The 19,177-nt window shown below is 46.8% G+C and overlaps 1 protein-coding gene across 3 annotated transcripts in view; it reads left to right on the forward strand.

Annotated features, from left to right (window-relative positions):
- Positions 1 to 18,573, forward strand: part of FAM110A (family with sequence similarity 110 member A) — a 30,907-nt gene extending 12,334 nt beyond the window's left edge. For 2 of the 3 annotated variants that reach the window (XM_054981973.1, XM_054981974.1), the window contains one exon: positions 15,064 to 18,573. In XM_054981973.1, the coding sequence (XP_054837948.1) occupies positions 15,215 to 16,300 (1,086 nt within the window). In that variant the 5' untranslated portion in view covers positions 15,064 to 15,214 and the 3' untranslated portion in view covers positions 16,301 to 18,573. Of the gene's footprint in view, positions 1 to 14,494; positions 14,697 to 15,063 lie in introns of those variants that run through there. The other variant, XM_054981975.1, reaches the window with a different exon arrangement.
- Positions 18,574 to 19,177: the final 604 nt, after the last annotated feature.

Below are 19,177 nucleotides of genomic sequence, written 5' to 3' on the forward strand. Positions count from 1 at the left end.
CCAGGCCCCAAAGGGCCCAAAATGACCACTTTTGGTCATTTAGGGCCCCTTTTTGCCATTTTGAGCTCAATTTCAGCCCTGAGTGGATTGGGTCCAAAACAGCCAGGATAGATGATGTCAGGGGGTGTGGCATATGCAAATCAGTCATGCTAATGACACACTTCTGGTGATGTCAGGGGGTGTGGCATATGCTAATGAGTTATGCTAATGAGTTCCTCCAGCTCTCTTTCTACGAAATGACCCCTGGAAGAGAGTATCATGGAAGCAAATCAAACCAAGCAGAAAAAAGCCGTGAAACCCAACTCAGGCAAAAGTGTAATATAATTCTAACCTAAATAATTCCCAACTGACTTCTCATTCAGCAAATTTCATTTTGAAAGCAGAAAAAGCCGTGAAACCCAACTCAGGCAAAAGTGTAATATAATTCTAACCTAAATAATTCCAAACTGACTTCTCATTCAGAATAATTATTTAGGTTAGAAATTAGAATTATATTACACTTTTGCAGTAGGTTTCACCACTTTTTCTGCTTGATTCAATTCTGACTGGCAGGAGCTCCCCCGACTCTTGGCCTGGGGTTGTTACTCTGGTACCTGAAATGCTGAGCATTGACTCTGAGTGCAAAACACATGTTCTGCCATAACGAGACCTGCAGAGAAGGGACAGTACTTCAGGCTGGGGTGCTTTGGGGGCAGCTCTTGAGAGAGAAAAAAACAAACTGCTTGTCTCTGTCTCTGTCCTTCAGGTGCCCTTCGAGGTCCAACTTTCCCTTTCCCATTCGAAAGATACATCCCCTCCCCAACTCAAAGGCCTAGCTGCAAACATTCCAAGTTATAAAAAGCATTTTCTGTGCTTCCATCTCAGTGCTGCGAGCTTTAAACCACACAGTTTCAGTACTGGACATTGCTTATCGTCAAAATCTGTACTGGACATTGCTTATCATCAGTAACTGACCATCCGAGTTCGGTAAAATGAGCACCCAGTTTCCTGGGGGTAAAGTGTAGATGACTGGGGAAAGCAATAGCAAACCACCCTATAAAAATCTGTACTGGGTATTGCTTATCCTCAAAACCTGTCTTTGCTGAAAACTTGACTGATATTAGTCACAGCATAGAATCACAGATCTAGTCCTCTTAGCTGCAAAGAGATGCTTGAAATTTTTAAGAAGTGCTAACAAAATGACGGGTTCCCATCTGCCCCTTGAGCCAATGGCTTGGGCAAGTTAATTAGCCCTTTCTGGAGAGCATTAGCCCCTCCCACCCATGGCGTGAGAGCTCCTCGGACTCCAGGAGTAACAAGTCAAACTGGCTCAGAGGCCTTGAGGTGCAGGATATTTGGGGGAGAGGCCACACGTACCTGGGAGTTTAGAGAGGTGTTTTGTTGTGCTGGTTCCAAACCTTCACCAGTGCAGTGCCAAACAGCAGTCAGACTGATTTGTACTTTCTGGAAAGGATCACCCTTTTACAGCAATGTATAAAGCAAAATAAAAAGGACAGGTCTTTGCCCCAAGGAGCCTCCAATCTAAATGGAGGCAGAAGAGGAAAGGGAGGGGCTGTAGTGACAGAATGCCTGTTTGCCAAGGGAACATCCAAAGAACCCTGTTGGATCCGACCCTCTAGGCCAAGATCCTGTTTTGTACAGTGGCCAACCAATTATTTCATTTTTATCCTGCACTTCTGCCAAAGATCTCAGGAGAGCATACACGCTACCTCTATTTTTTCCCCAGAGGTAAATAAGGCAATTCAATTCAGCAACCTTTATTGGCATTACATCCATGTTAACAAAAACACTCGACACAACCAGAACTCAGTCTACAAATACACAACTCGCCTCATAGATGCAAGATACAAAAATTTAGCTGCAGTTTCGATAACTTTTTGGTTCTGAGTAGCCAATAGGAAGATAACTTTACATTTATCTGATTTTCCAATTTGCTCTCTCAACAGCGGGTCAATGAGTGTGGGATGTATATCACAGTAATAAGTACAATACAGAAAGGCATGTTCCAGGGTTTCTATGTCTCGCTGAGCACAAGTGCATAACCTGTTAGCATGTGGCGTTTTATGGAATCTCCCATAAAGCATCGCAGAAGGTAGCACATTAAACCGAGCTAACGAATAAGCTCTGCGATAATGTGGGGTCACTAAACAAGTGAGATATTCTGCCCTATACCCATGGGGTAAAACCCCCAAACCCAGGGGTGAACATCTGCCTTTTGGAAGACTCCTGAAATTCTGAATCTCGATGTCAAGGAGTCTTTGTCTGATCAGTTCATAAGCTGATTTTTCTGAGAGGGAAAACAAATCTTCAGTATTAATCCCTATTGAGTTAATTTTTTCCCCTATGTTGTTAAGGCAGGTAAGGCTGAGAGCCTCATCTGTTCCTTCCTATACCTTCAAGGAATGGATGAGGCCCAAAGAAAGTTCCCTGCACCCGGGCTTCCAGTTTCAGATGAGGACTTAGCGATCGGGTCAGTCTTATTGGAACAGATCATTTCAGGAGGATAGCCTTGCTCATCTGTAGTAGCAAACTAAAATTCGAGCCCAGCAGCACCTTAGAGACCAACAAAAATTTCCATGGTGTATGTTTTTGTGAGTCAAAGCTCACTTCGTCAGATGGAAAAGTTTTTAGAGAGGGAGAAGTGCTGCTATAAAGATGTGTCAGGAGGCAGTCTAAGACGTAAGAGGGACAGCAAGGGAGAATAAGCAGAATTCTGTAAAGGGATCGGGAGGTTTTGGAGCAGCTACAAATGGTGGAATTGGAGGAGCAAACATTAATGCCAGATAGGGTTGCCAACCTCCAGATGTGGCCTGGAGATCGCCCTCAACAGGTCTCCTGCAACCCCCTTCCAATAGTTCTTTAGAGTCTCCCCCAGTCTGGATTCCAAGACCAAAAGAAGTCCGACTTTGAAGACTAGGGTGCTTTGTAGGGGAGAACCTGCATGCATAGGAAAGATTAAGAGTTCTCCTCTCAGCTGCCAGTTCTTCCTTGCAAATCCCACCCATGTCCGTATTATTTGCGCTCTTGGAAACGGGTTTGCTAACCTGGCCTGTAATCCTGCCTCAGAGTTCGGGTGCTGCCCAGTTTCCCATAGATGCTGCAGAGCTGGCATGGCACCCAGCTGTTCTGTGCCCCTGTCGATGCCACAGAACATCAACAATATCCTAGCAATATACAGGGTGGGAGGCAGCAGATGTACTCCACAAGTCCTAAGCCTAGCGTTCAGTTTTCTGCAATTTTTTAAAAAGCAAGTTTCTAGTCCTTATCACTGTAAAGCCTTTGCAGCATGCAGGTCTCGGGCAATTGCTGGCGAGATCTCAGAAAACAGCAGCCAGGGAGGTTAGGCTGAGTCCACTCTGTTGAAAATGGTTAGAACTGGCTTCAAATGGTGTGGAATGACCTTGTAATAGTCAGTTTTCTCTCCGGGCTAGAAGATCCTGACCGCCTACTCGTTTCTTTCAGTTCCCCAAGGGCAGGCAAGTTTCACCCACCCCTGCTGCACAAACCTTGTGTTGATTACACTTTTACATTCTTCTCCTGTTGCAATCTTAAATGCAAAAAGGAACAGTGTATTTAACTCCTTGTTGTGCAGTAGCAGCACAAGCAGTAATTTCACATTCAGATTTTCTCCTACAAGTTCCTCTTAGGGTTGCCAGCTCCAGGTCTGGAAATTCCTGGAGATTTGGGGGTAGAGACTAAGGAGGGCAGAGTTTGTGGAGATGAGGGACCTTAGCAAGGTATATTTATAGAATTATAGAATCATAGAATCATAGGGTTGGAAGGGATCTCTAGGGTCATCTAGACCAACTCCCTGCACAATGCAGGAAAATCATAACTACTCCCCCCACCCCCGAATGCCTCAGTGACCCCTGCTCCATGCCCAGAAGATGGCAAAACACCTCCAGGATCCCTAGCCAAACTGGCCTGTGGAAAATTGCTTCCTGACCTCAAAGTGGTGGTGATTGGCATTACCCTGGGCATGTAAGAAGGGGCCACAAGAACTAAGCCCTGATGTAGCCATTCTGGCCCTCCCTCCCACGATCTGCCCAGGTTCACAGAATCAGCATTGCTGTCAGATTGCCATCTAGCCTCTGCTTAAAAACCTCCAAAGAAGGAGAGCCCACCACCTCCCGAGGAAGCCTGTTCCACTGAGGGACCGCTCTAACTGTCAGGAAGTTCTTCCTAATGTTTAGCTGAAAACTCTTTTAATTTAATTTCAACCCCTTGGTTCTGGTCGGACCTTCTGGGGCAGCGGAAAACAACTCTGTGCCATCCTCTATATGGCAGCCCTTCAAGTACTTGAAGATGGTTATCATACCACCTCTCAGTCTGTCAATGACTAAACATTCCAAGCTCCTTCAACAAACAGCCATTTCCTCCTAGGAACCTGATCTCTGTAGCCCATAGAGAAGTTGTAATTCTGGAAGATCTCCAGCCACCCCTGGGAAGTTGGCAACCGTAAGCCAGAACCTGGTGGCTATATTGTTCTTCTCTACTGTAAGGTGTCGGTTCATTAAAGATGCAGAGAGAGGCAGGAGTAACCCTTGCCACTCCCATCTAGCTTAATTATTATTCCTAATATTATTATTAGTACAAGTAATAGGCACAACAAATTGATGTTTACTATTACATTCCTCAATGAGGACGGGCAGGCTGACGCCAGCCTCTCTCCAGAATGTCTGGACCCTATTGGCACTGAAAACTCCTTGGCCTTCTCCCCCCCCCCCCCAAAAAAAACCTCTTGGAGTTTCTCTTCTGTTCAGCTTTCATGCCTTCCTTCTGTTCTGCTACAGACTTTCCACTTCCAGAGATTAGACCAATTCATGGAGGGAGAAGTCTGTCATTGGCTGTTAGGAATCCCTGTGTTCAAAGGCAGTATATCTACTCATCTTAGAGCGGGACCACAAGTGACGCCTGACACAGGTTGGACACTTGCCAGCTCCCCTCAAGTTTTGATGGGAAATGTCGGCATCCTGGTCTTGCAGCTTGGCTCTCTGACTGCTGTCCAATGGACTTTTCAACTGTCACTTGTCCAACATTCCGCCAAGCTGCCTACATTTCCCATCAAAACTTGAGGGAAGCTGGCAAGTGTCCAACCTGTGTCAGGTGTCACTTGTGGTCCCGCTCTAAGATTCAGGGGAGTTATTGCCCGCATTTGGAGTTCCCCAGAAAGCCCCTGCCTGGACGCTGATGGAAACAAGGTGCTGGGCTAGATGGTGCCTTGACACATCCCAGCAGGACTTTTCTCATATTCTCGACAATCTCTGTTGCCTTTTTCTTAAACGTTCCCAAAGTTCCATCTTCCTTCCCTTCCAACCTGCCTTCTCTTTGGCCAGGGAAAAGATTCCACCACATCCCCATCCTGACCAGGACATTACACCTTCTCACATTTCCTTCAGGCTGGGTAATCTGGCTGGATTTTATTTTATTTACTTCATTGATATCCCAGTTTTCTCTCCAATGGGAGCCCAAAGCAGTTTACTTCCTTCTCCTCTCCTCCATTTCATCCACACAACAACCCTGCAAGGTAGATGAGGCGGACAGAAAGTGACTGGCCTAAGGTCCATCAAGCTTCCACATGGTAGAGTGGGGATTCAAACCTGGGTCTTCCTGACCTAAGTCAAACGTTTCTCTCCACGAGACGCCTTGGCGCTTGTTCAAATGTAGGGAGAGACAATGTTAGCCAGGAAGCATAGTTTAAAAAGACAGAGCCTGTGGAGATCGCTCCTCGGAGGGTTTGTTAATTTCATCTGTGCCTCCCCCAAAGGCTCTGTCAGTTTCACCTCTCCAGTCTAAAACGGTGTGGGATCGCAACCAGAGGGCAGCGAGGAATGGAAATGGGCTGGAGCTGCCTTCCAGAGCTGGGCTTGGACCTGGAGAGGTTATAATAGGCTGAGGTTTCCCTTCTGGCATTTCACAGCCCCTTCACACAGCTCCAATGTAGAGCAAAGCCTTGGCCCTGCTGCCGGCTCTGTCTTTTTAAACTACCCTTCCTGGCTAACACTGCATCTCCCGACACGTGTTCTTCATGTGTCAGATTCTCGTGTAGTAAACAAAGGAGATCTGTTCCTTGTGGTTTACCTGGGAAAGGCCTTATAAACCTGTACTGAGAAGCAAAGAGTTTGGGTGCTATTTTTGGAATCCTGAATAATGTGTGCTTTTCTTTTTCTTTCTTTCTTTCTTTCTTTCTTTCTTTCTTTCTTTCTTTCTTTCTTTCTTTCTTTCTTTCTTTCTTTCTTTCTTTCTTTCTTTCTTTCTTTCTTTCTTTCTTTCTTTCTTTCTTTCTTTCTTTCTTTCTCTTTTCTTTTTTGAGGGGGAGGTGAATTTCACATGCATTGTCTCCATAAGCCTCATCAGCCTTATAAGGGAGACCAATATTTTTATCCCCACATTTCAAGCTCAGAGTGAGAGCACACCGTTTAAGTGCATGGATTCCCCCCCCCCCCACACACACATATATACTGCAAGCAAAGTTATTTCCCAGACTGGTTTCCGTGGTCATGGAATGTTCTCTATCTGCTACATTTTTACCACACCTTTCCTCAAAGAGTTCAACACAGTTAGCCCTTCCCCACTGAATTTATCCTCATAACACCCCTTTGCGGTAGAGTAGGCTTAGAGAGTGACCTAGCATGCTTCATGGTCAAGAAGGAATTTGAACCCAGATCCTAGCATGACACTTTCACGACTAAACCACACTGGTTCACCAAGCACAAATAAGCAGTGGCAGTGGTGGAAGACATGCAGGCTTTTAGTCATCTGAAAAAGCCCTTCAAAGATCAGCCGGCTCATGGCCTACATTATAATTCTCGATCCAGAGGAGTTACCATGTTATTCTGTAGTTGCAAAATAGCAAAAAGTCCAGTAGCACCTTTAAGACGAACCAACTTTCTTGTAGCATAAGCTTTCGAGAACCACAGCTCTCTTTGTCTAACAAAGAGAGCTGTGGTTCTCGAAAGCTTATGCTACAATAAAGTCTAACAAAGAGAGCTGTGGTTCTCGAAAGCTTATGCTACAATAAAGTCTAACAAAGAGAGCTGTGGTTCTCGAAAGCTTATGCTACAAGAAAGTTGGTTCGTCTTAAAGGTGCTACTGGACTTTTTATTATTATAATTCTCTGCTCTCCACACTGAAGCCACCATCATGAATTTCTTTCACTGCTACTCAGTTTGCCCAGGTCAAAGTCCTCAATCCTTCTTTTCTTCTGTTTGACACTCATATAAGTGAGAATCTAGCTTAAAAAAAAAGTGGGTGTGTTTTCTTTCCCTCTTCTTCAAAAGCATGCAAAACCAGTTTGTTTGTTTTCTTCCTGGGCTGTTGAAATTTCCAGAAGTGTTGCTCACCAATGACGTTTCATAGATTCTTGCCTGGACATCAGATAAGCGGGAGGGCACTCGTCAAAGTGTAAGAAGATAAGGTGAGATCAGAGAAAGACGCATCTAGTCTTTTTAACTATATACCTTTGGGGAGCGCTCCATAGGAGTAGCGTGGGAACAAGAGAAGGGAGTCCCAGATGAGTGTCCCCCCCCCCCCAACAAGTCTTTGGATTCTTCCTCAAGAATCTACAACACAGATGAGGTCTGCCGGCGCTTTGCTTTGAACCATCAAATGCTGGAAACAAGGTGTTACCCTAGAGTGGGGCCATTGGTCTGATCCAGAGATTTATTTTTATTTATTTATTTACATTATTTATAGTCTGCCTTTCTCACGGAGACTCGAGGCAGATTACGTAGAGTGAGATTAGGACAGTCAATAGCAAGGACATGTCCATAAATAAATACAAGTTTACAAAGACACAGCATTAGCAAGGATCCAATACAGAGTTGAAGAAATGCTGAAACAGAACATAAGCAATTCTAGGACTGACTTTGGACAACGTGAAGCATAGGTAGTATATAGGAGTGCATATTTAAAGCAATAGATAACATGTAAGGCAACATAGTGGTGAAGTCTATGGTCCCTAACGCATTAGCGAAGCATCTGAGACCCCATCCTTACAAAGTTATTGTTCCAAAACACTTTAAGTATTTTTTGATTATTCAGGTGGGAAAAGAGCCGGTTTGGTGTAGTGGTTAAGAGCGCGGGACTCTAACCTGGAGAGCCGGGTTTGATTTCCCGCTCCTCCACTTGAAGCCAGCTGGGTGACCTTGGGCTAGTCACAGCTCTCTCAGAGCTCTCTCAGCCTCACCCAACTCACAGGGTGATTGGTGCGGGATAATAATAACATATTTTGTAAACCGCTCTGAGTGGGCTTTAAATTGTCCTGAAGGGCAGTATATAAATTGAAGTTATTATTATTATTTAAAAGGTGTGTTTTACTCTTCCCCACCCTCTTATGAATTTTGAAATGTGAATTCTAAACCATATTGGTGATTGTGAGAATGAAACTGGGCAAAGCGGGGTAGTTACTCCAGATTAATTAACATACAGTCCAAGGATGCAGTCTTGCATAGATAGCATTAGGCACTAGAGATTGTGGAAATTCTGGAACCATGAGTTCCAGACAACTGCGATTTAGAACAAAGAAACAAACGTCTCAGCTACCTTGAGGTTTTGTGGGAGATACTAGTTAACAATGTACAGTAGTTAAACTCTTGGTATGTTTGATTGCATCGGGTGTGGTTAGTTGCTTTCTTCCTCCCACTTTTTTTTTGTGACCCATATATTTTCAAACAGGGTGAGCCAGGCTGCTAAATAAATCTCACAGTTGTGAGAGAATCAGAAAACCGGGGTTGCACTTGCCTGTTGTTCACTGAGTGTCTCCCACGTGGGAGAAGATGAACAACACACAGTTTGCATGAAGTGTGGAAATTATCCGGCCGTGCAAATGAGGCCTCAATGCAAAATCCAGTCTTAAGTAAAATCAAAAAGAGTCCAGTAGCACCTTTAAGACGAACCAACTTTATTGTAGCATAAGCTTTTGAGACCTACAGCTCTCTTCGTCAGATGCATGGAGGGCAAGAAGAAGCTGGTCAGATATAGAGGAGGAGAGGGGAGGGAGGAGTAGATGCAAACAGCTGCTTCTGATATGGAGATCAGTTTGCTTCTGTTAAGGAAATCAGTTACTTCTGATAATGATATAACCATTCATAGTCCCTATTCAGTCCCAGCTTGATAGAGTCAAATTTACATATGAATTCCAATTCAGCAGCTTCCCGTTGGATTCTGTTTTTGAAAGGTTTCTGTTGAACTACAGTGACCTTTAAGTCCTTGATGGAATGACCTGGTAGATTGAAGTGTTCTCCCACTTGTTTCTGGATGATGCCATTTTTAATGTCAGATTTGTGTCCATTTATTCTTTTGCGCAGAGGTTGGCTGGTTTGTCCAATGTACAGAGCAGATGGACATTGTTGGCACATGAGGGCATATATCAGATTGGAGGATGAGCAGCTGTAAGAGCCAGAGACAGTGTAGCTGACGTCATTGGGTCCTGTAATTGTATTTCCTGGGTAGATATAAGGGCAGAGGTGGCATCTGGGTCTAGTTAGCCGTGTTAGTCTGTAGTAGCAGAATCAGTCTGGATCAGTCTTAAGTAAGGAGCTCTCTCTACTGTAAGGGAGAATGTGTGCATTGGTCAAATGTTTAGTCCTCGAACACATCCTCAAACTCTTTCTTCATTAACTCAGAATTGCGTGCCTACTCCATGAAGAGAGCTTCAGGTGGGTAGCTGTGTTGGTCTGTAGTAGAAGAGCAAGATACAGGTACAGTAGCACGCCAGGGGATTATCTTTTGAGAGCCAAAGCTCCCTTCTTCAGATACATGGTGTGGGAAAAGGAAGGAGATTGTAATCCAAGCAGAGGGTGGAAGGGGTATTGTAAATCAGACCGTCAGGAAGGTAGCTATAATCCATGTTGGAATTAGTTTGATAGGGCATGGGTGTGAAGTGCAGAAAATCAGCATCTGTAATACAAAACAACCCTATGTCCCAATTCAACCCTAGGGTATCCTTTGTTCCAAATTTGCAAATAAACTCAATTTCAGCAATCTCACACTGGAATTTTCCTTTGAAATTTCTCTGCTTGAGAATGCTTTTAGCGACGGAGTGGCCTGGCAGATTAAAATGTTCTCCTACAGGTTTTTGAATGTTGTGGTTTTTGATGTCAGATTTATGTCCGTTTATTCTTTTGTGAAGGGACTGGCCTGTTTGTCCAAAATAGAGAGCTGAAGGGCTGACACTTTATGGCATATATAATGTTGCAATTAATAAAATAGATTACAAACCCCATTTTGGCCCGGTGTCTATTCAAAGACTGCCAGCTAGGGTGCCCCCCCCTCCAGTCTGCTCTGATTGGCTGCGATTTTCAGGGTTTGGAGTTGCTGAACTACCTAGGATTCTTTAACAGGAAATGCTGGGGTCTGAAATGAGCGCAAGGCATGTATTCTACTGCAAGAAGACTGACATAGGGAAGTACAAGTCAGGTTGTTGCCATTCTGGGAAAGATTTGTAGGGCAATCAAAACTGCATCAAGACCCAGGCATTTGGCTTTTCAAGGGTTCATTAGAGCTCCATTCCTGGTAGGGTGTTTGTTTGAACCAGGTTCTCCACCTCTTTGTCTGGGGGAGGGCACTGCTGCAAAAAAACTGCCATTCTCTTTAGTCTTTGGTGAGCACCCCCTGCTGCTAATCCTCCTGGCTAATGAGGTAGGGAAAGTTGCAAAAGGTTTTAAATGCCCCTCTTGCTCAAATTAGGGAGGGCGACCTGGGCAAGGCATGGATCCTGCTGAGTTAAAGGCCCCTGTTCTCAGAAGTGCTGGGGGGGGGGGCAGCAGTGTGGCTTTGATGTACCTGTCATCCCTGCGGGCTCAACCAGCCTCCCCCCTCCAATTCTTGCTTCCCTCCCCCATCTCTGTCTGTGTAAGAAATAAGAATGAACAGTGATAATTAGCTTTAGCAAGGAAAGCTGTGGCCACAGGAATCACAATGGTTTAAAATTCCATTTTTATTATATCCAGAGGAGTTAGTCGTGTTAGTCTGTAGTAGCAAAATAGCAAAGAATCCAGTAACACCTTTAAGATTAACCAACTTTATTGTAGCATAAGCTTTCAAGAGCCACAGCTCTCTTTGTCAGATGCACGATGAAGAAAGCTGTGGCTCTCGAAAGCTTATGCTACAATAAAGTTGGTTAGTCTTAAAGGTGCTACTGGACTCTACCATTTTTATTATAAAGCACCACCTCTCAAGAGGTTTAAAAGTTGTAAACAGCCACCCTGGCACACACGAAATCCAGAACAAGGAAGAAAATCCATGGAATATCTTTTGATTAGGGCCAGTCAAAAGGACTCAAAATATTGTGTAGACTTTCAACTCAAGCTCGGAGTTCATCTGAACTCAAAAGCTTGCGCGATGTTTTGGGTCATTTTCATTGGCCCTAATCGAAAAGATATTCCATGGATTTCCTTTCTTGTCCTTGACATTTAAAACCCCATAAATCTGCATTATATGTAAAGAAGCGGCTTTATATCAGTAATCTGAATTTTTTTCAAAGAGGGGGGACAGTCGAGGGGACCATTAGTGAATGTATGTAGCGTATCTTTATCTTGCACTGTTTCCAGTGAGCTCATGGTAGGCCTCATCCCCACAACAACCCAGTGAGGTAGGGTAGGCTGAACGACTGACCCAGTTTTATGTAAAGAAGGGATTTAAAGCTGGAATGCTAGACGCTAGTGTAATGTTTTAAATATATAGACCACGTTTTTATTTTTTTTATTTATGTCATTTATATTCTGCCTTTCTCACTGAGACTCAAGGTGGATTACATAGTGTGAGATTAGTACAATCAGTGGCAAGGACAAGGGCAGGCATTTCCATACAGTGTCAAGAACATTTCCATAAACCATGTCATGGGGTAAATGAATACAAGTTTACAAAGACATAGAATTAGCAAGGATCCAATATGGGGTTGAAGAACTGCTGAAACAGAACATAAGCCATTCTAGGACTTACATTAAACAATATGAAGCACATGTACTATATAGAAGTACATATTTAAAGCAACAGATCATATGTAAGGCAACATAATGGTGAAATCTACGGTTTCTAACTCATTAGCGAAACATCTGGGACCCCTTTCCTACAATACCACCCTCTTAGCTGAGAAAAAGGCCTTTTTGAATAATTCGGTTTTGCATTGCTTGCGGAAAGCCAGGAGGGTGGGGGCTCTCCTGACCTCCTCAGGCAGGCCGTTCCACAGGGTAGGGGCCACCACAGAGAAGGCCCATGTAAGGGCTGTTGTTCATTTTGCCCATGTACAGGCCGGCACCTGCGAGGGACCCTTGAGCCAATCACTCATTTGATTCAAATTGGCTCCTTTAATGAGATTTAATAAGAAAATGAGATTTAATAAGAAAGAACACTAACAGAGACAGTGTTGTTTAGTGGTTAGAGTGGTTTGATATAGGCTCAACCCTTCTACTTCTTGTAGCCCCCTGGTTGTCCTTGAGCCCCTCCTTCCCACTCTGCCCTACCTACTTGACAAGGTGGTGATGGAGAGTGCCCTCAAGTCATAGTTGACTTATGGCGACCCCTGGGGGGTGGTTCATGGCAAGAGACTAACAGAGGTGCCTTGCCGTTGCCTGCCTCTGCAACACTGGTCTTCCTTGGAGGTCTCCCATCCAATTACTAACCAAGGCTGACCCTGCTTAGCTTCTGAGATCTGATGTGATCAGGCTCATCTGAGCTATCCAGGTCAGGGCACCCTTACAAGGTTGTTGTGTGGATAAAAAGGAAAGGACTAGAGAATGAGAATGTCCAGAAGTGGCCTTCTCCTTTTTCTTCCTCCTAAAGAAATGGTGAATTCAACAGCTGGAGGCATTACTATCAGAGACCACACACTCGCATTCTCTGAGATATTTCCTGTTGTATTATAAGTGGCTATTAGCCATGATTGTTGGTGGAACCTTCAGTTTCAAAGGCAGTATATATTAAATGAATATTAAATGCTGGGTCTGTCTCTTATTTTCATGCCCTACTTACGCGGTTATGGAGGCACATGGCTGGCCTTAGCTGGAAACCATATTGAATAGTGGTTAGAGTGGTAGACTAGGACCAGGGAGTCCTGCATTCAAATTTCAGCTTGCCATGAAACTGACTTGAGTTGCCTGAGGCCAGTTATTCTCTCATAGCCTAACCTTCCTCGCAGGGCAGTTGTGAAGATAAAATGGAGGAGCCACATAAGCAACCCCAAACACTTTGGAGAGAGAGCAAAATGCACTAAAATAAACAAAAAGAACAGACCATGGGGGTCTGACCCAGCTAGGGTTGCCCAGCTCTGGGTAGAGCAATTCCTGGAGATTTGGGGGGTGGAGTATAAAGAGGGTGGGGTTTGGGAAAGGGAAGGATCTCAGTAGGGTATAATGCCATACAGCGCCCCCCTCCAAAGCAGCCATTTTTTCCCCAGGGAAACTGATCTCTGTGTAGTTTGAAGACGAGTTGTAATTCCGGGAGATCTCCAGCCACCACCTGGAGGCGGGCAACCCTAGATCCAGCAGTGTTTTCATTCATTTACTTCACTTAGAACTTGCCTTTCTCCCCCATGTGGGCCCAAATCAGCTTACATAATAATAATTATAACATTCGATTTATATACCACCATTCAGGACAACTTAATGCCCACTCAGAGCGGTTTACAATGTATGCTATTATTATTATTCCCACAACAAAACACCCTGTGAGGTGGGTGGGGCTGAGAGAGCTCTGAGAGAGCTGTGACTAGTGACCCAAGGTCACCCAGCCAGCTACAAGTGGAGGAGTGGGGAATCAAACTTGGTTCTCCAGATTGGTCCAACACCCTTGCACAATGCAGGAAATTCACAAATACCCCCCTCCCCACACACACACACACAGAGTGACCCTTACTCCATGCCCAGCAGATGGCTAAGTACTTGAACCCCCGCACCTCCTCGTCTCCAGGGACATCCTTTGCTTATGGCGTGAAAAACTGATGATTTATTTATTTCCTTCATTTATACCCCCACCTTTCTTTTCAGTGGGGACCCAAAGTGATTTACTTCCTTCTCCTCACCTCCATTACATGCCCACAACAACCCTGCGAGGTAGGTTTGCCTGCGACTGTGTGACTGTCCCAAGGTTCATAGAATCATAGAATTACAGTTGGAACGGCCATCCAGGGTCATCTAGTCCAACCCCCTGCACAATGCAGGAAATTCAAATCTACCTCCCTCACCCCTGACAGTGACCCCTGCTCCATGCCCAGAAGATGGCAAAAAAACAAAACTTCAGGATCCCTGGCCAAATTGGCCTGGAGAAAATTGCTTCCTGATCCCAAAGTGGCAGAGACCTTTGGATGGTAGAGTAGGGATTCGAACCTGGGACTCCCAGATCCTAGTCCTACGCTCTAACCACTACACTTCATTGGCTACACTGATGATGATGATGATGATGATGATGATGATGATGATGATCATCATCATCATCATCATCATCATCATCATCATCATCATCATCATCATCGCCCTTGCAGGACTTTTGCATTCAGTTTCTCACGAAGTTTGCCCCCGCACCGGTTCTGGTGGAAACGGAGCTGCCCACGGCAGGCAGACTTGGCGCGATTTCCAACGAGGAGCCGCCGCCGCCGCGTCCCCGCGCCTGAGTCACGCCGAAATCAGCCCCCGGGGATTGTGACATCACCCCCGCGTGGCTCCCCCCGCGCCACGCAGCCTCCCCGCCGAGCCAATTAGGTGGGAAGCGCGCAGGTGACGGCGCGCGGGGGAGGCGCGCAAAGGCGGGGCGGCCGCTTGCTTTCATTCTTTCTTCCGAGCGCTTTTCATTCACTGAGTCGCCGCCGCCTCCTGATAGGCCGAGGCTTCTATTTGAAGCGTCTCCCTCGGCGCTGATTGGCCGCCCGGGGAGCCCCGGCTGAAGGCGGGGGGCGGTGCCTGTGCCTTGAAATAAGCAGCCCGGCGGCGCGGCTGCCTCGGCCGAGCGGTCGCTGTCGCTGCCTTTGTCTGTCGGGGCGAGGAGAGGCGGCGCCTGGCCGGGGAAGGGAAGGGGGATCGCGTTGGTTTCTCTTGCCGTCTATTGATTTCTCTTTGCTTCTTCGCACAGCGGCCTCCGGGACTGATCCTGCCCAGCCGATCGCCAAGCCAGCTGCTGGAAGCCGGGAGGCAGGACGCGCCCCTTCTCCGGGCTCCCCCAGTGGTATGTGACTTGTGGACCTCTCCGTGGTCCTGAGAAGAGGCGAGCAGCCCTGAGCACCATGCCGGTGGAGACCCTTCAGGCCGGCCACCCGCTGAAAGGGGTTTCGGCGGTGGGACCCTTCACCTCGGCCATGCCCTTCCGCATCCTCAACAAGGGCCCCGAGTATTTCCGACGGCAGGCAGCAGCCCCCGGTGCCGCCAAGAAGCCCAGCGCCGTGGAAAGGTTGGAGGCCGATAAAGCCAAGTATGTGAAGAGCCTGCAGGTGGCCACTACCAAGCAGGAACCGGTGAAGCCGTACTTCTTCAAGCAGCCCCTCTTTGCGCCAGGGGTGCGGCGGGTGATGCTCACCCCCAGCCGCAAGACCCCGCAGGGAGGGCGCCGGGCCGACGTCTGCGCTGCCAAAACCTCCTTGAATTTGGAGATACTCAACAATCTGATCAACTTTTGCGACAGCCCCCTCTCGTTTCCCAAACCGGACAGCCCCCTGGAGCATAAGTGGATGCCGGAGCCCTACGCCACGGCCCCCGGCAGCTTGCCGGCCACCCCGAGGAAGAAGGGCCCTGTGGAAGGCCTGAGCAAGCTCTCCCAAAGCTCGGCCTCCTCCAAGCCTCCTAGCACGGTGGCCGTGCGCAGGGTGGACGTCCGGCCGTGCGCAGCACTGCGTTCAAGAATGACCCCGACAATCCAGCTGACTCCAGTTCCCACATCTCCTGCCCATGCCAGGATCCCGTCTGCCAGCTCCCTGAACTCCCCAAGTCCCTTTGGAGAGTTGCGCCCGGATAGCGCTAAGCGCCAGACCCTGTTGCACCGGTCCAAATCAGACCTGAGCGACCGATATTCACGGGCCACGGCTGACTTGGAGCGTTTCTTCAACTACTGTGGCCTGGACCCCGAGGAGGTGGGGGACATGGAAGTGGAACGTTTCACGCGGGCCAGCTCCGACATTGTGTCCGTCAAGTTCCACAGCGTCAGCACGGCTAGCTCGGAGGGGACCCAATCCCGGCGCAGCGCCATCACCTTGGAGGAGAAGCAGGTGGAGCGCATGCCGTATGGCGTCTCCATCATCGAGCGCAATGCCCGTGTCATCAAGTGGCTGTACGGGCTCCGGCAAGCGAGGGAACCCCAAAAGGTATCCAATGTATAATGGCACTTCTGCGGACTCCGACAAGGAAAAACCGAACTTTGTTGTCCTTTTGTACGTTTTGGTATTTTACACTTGGTGGGAAGCTTTGCTACTGTTGCCTGGTTCTGTTGGTGTCCCCCTTGAGAAATACCCAGCATGCACATGGTGGTGGTGATGAAATTGTTCTATTGAGGCGTCCTTTAGTCATTTTGGCCTTTCCTTCCTTTAGGGGGAAGAAAATCCACTTGCAGATAAGACTATTTGAGCATATTCCACTGTAACATTTGGTGCTAATGGGATTCATTCAAGAAGTTCTCCCAGGGGCAGAAGTTCAGGAGAACCCATCCCATAGAATCTCTAGCTTTCTCCAGGGTGATAAGGCGGGCATGAGCAGGGTTCTAGATTTTACTTGTTAATTTTATCCCTGGGAGAATGAAACGGAGAACCATTTTTCAGTCAAGTTGCTCCTGTGGCCTGTGAGCATCAGGAGAGGCCCACTGAATAGAGAGAGGGGAGGACTCAATCCAATCCAAGCCACTATGGTCAAGCAGGTATGGGGGTACCTTGCTTGGGGTGCCAGAATACCTTGAACTGGCTCATGCCCCCTAAAAATAAGGGCTTTGTTGCCGGCATCTACCAGATTCCCAATGCGGTCGAGGTAGAGCCGCTGTTTCAAGGTCTGGATCACACACCTGTTTGCCTGCTTTGTCCTGGGAATCGGCTTTCAGAATGTGTGTGGGGGAGGTGGGGAATAAGCCTTAAGCAGAAGCAACAATGATCCAGGTAACAATGGGGCATCATATGGCTGAGAGAGCTGTAAAAGCTTATTGTGTGAGAGAGGCCGAGGAATGCAAACAGTATTTGTGCGCGCCCGGGAAACACCTCCTGGGCTTGCCGCCCAGCCAATCCCCAAGCATCTGCCCTCTTTCGGAGGCATTCTCCGCAGGGCGCTTTCCCAACAAAAGCCAAATTGGGTAGCCCTTCCTAGTCCCGGCTGGAGCTGTCTGTTGCAAAGAGAGTTTTCATGGCAGGCTGCTGTTTCACCAACGCCTTTGCAAGCCTGCTATGGTGTTTGCAAGCTCTCCATCTTTTTGATATCATTGTGGTGTGTCATACTCAGGCCAAGCTCTTTCCATGGGAAGCACCCTGTTTGCGGAGGCATAGCGGATAAGGCATTTTGCCACGAGTCCTCTCTCCTCTGTTTGGATTTCTAGAGCTTCCTCTTGCTTGGCAAACTCTCGATCCCAGGTTTGCCAAGCAAACTCCCTGCCGGAGTGGTTCACCTGGGGGGAAGAGGGCTTCCGCACGTGCCGACACCTGGACTATCCAAAATCATCTGCAGAGGTCTCTTTGCTTTCTGCATGCCTCTTTAGGAAGCCCATTAAACCCAATCTTTGCTCTCTCTAAATCACTGAGGGAAAATCAAAACTGCTGTTGACTGAAGCTCGCTTCATGGCTGGAAAAGAAAAATGATTTTCTCCTCCAGTTTCCTGCCAGGAGTATGGAGTACAATAAATCTCTTCCCCCTTCTCCAGCCCTTGATAGATGTAGCAGGTTTATGTACTGCGTTTAACGGCTTCCTCTCCAGACCTCTCTGGTTGCGTTTTCCCCTGCCCTGTTGTTGGCATTTCTCAACCTGAGCTTCGAACAAATCTCGGTTTGTTCCTGTGATTTTACATGCTCTTCTTTATGCTTTGTTCCCTGTTTGGCCAGCTAACCAATCTTTCGCAATGATGGAGATCCTTTGATGCGATGAATGGCGTCTTGAATCATGTTTTCAGGTCAGCAGCAGTATTTCCTTCAATGTGGGTGGTAATGCCTTCTACCACAATGGGACTCCTCTAGTGTAAAGAATGGCTGCATTGATCCTTCTGTGTGGTTTGGAGAGGGCTGGTGAGGAATTGCAATTAAACTCCAGAATTACACTCATCTTGTTTTGTTTGCATTCGTTGCCTGAGACCCAGAGCGGAACATAACACTCAGTGTACAGGTTTATACAACTCTGCATTAGGCTGGACAGAACAGAATATTGGTAGGACGTGAGCCGTGGAGGCATCAATCTACCTCTGTTGAGTGGCCCAGATTTTCCTTTGTGTCTATTGTGTATGTGTGTTTGTGTGTGAGTGCACCTTCCTTTCTTTCTGTCCCCAAATTCAGTGTGTGTTGCAATGTCCATTGCATTTAAAATACTTATTATTTATAACGTTTCTTAACGGTTACTCTTTTGAAACTTGTATCTTGACGGTCTGCCCAGAAGAAGGGGGCGGGGATGAACCCTGTTGACTGGATTTGTATTAAAGTCTTTTTCTGTAAAGTACAGCCTCTTCTTCTCTTTTTCATTCAAATGGAGGAAATGCTCTTGAACGCCTGTAACCCCGGCAGGCAGGCAGGGCTGGAAGTGACCCAGTTGGGAAAGGAGACACTTGCATTTAAAAATAAACTCCCTGTGCTGGTGGGAGCTGATCTGATTCTGTGGCCAAGCCCCACAACTGCAATTGAAATCTGTAAATAAAAAAGTGTAGGGTTTGGAGGAGTGCCTTCACATTGGGAAAATTAAAATCCAAACATTTGGACTGTAGCTTTCATGATCTAAGTCCAAAATAATGGGATGGAGCAATGTATGAGAGTTTTAAGAATCTCCTGCGGGCCACGTTCATATCCTACACATGTTCAAGGCCCCGGATCTACCCAAGTATCTTTCTCCTTTCTTGCTTATTAAATTGAATGCTGAACATTTATACAGCACTCCACATATTTATCTTGCAATGTTTACAATAACTCTGTAAGGTAGACTGGTATTATCTCCATATTGCGAACTGGAGAGTATGGGATTGAGAATCTTGCATGAGGCTGTCCACGTGGCAAAGGCAGGACTCGAACTCGAGTCTCCCAATCACA

Source organism: Eublepharis macularius, chromosome 5 (assembly GCF_028583425.1).
Source record: "Eublepharis macularius isolate TG4126 chromosome 5, MPM_Emac_v1.0, whole genome shotgun sequence".
NCBI lineage: Eukaryota > Metazoa > Chordata > Lepidosauria > Squamata > Eublepharidae > Eublepharis > Eublepharis macularius.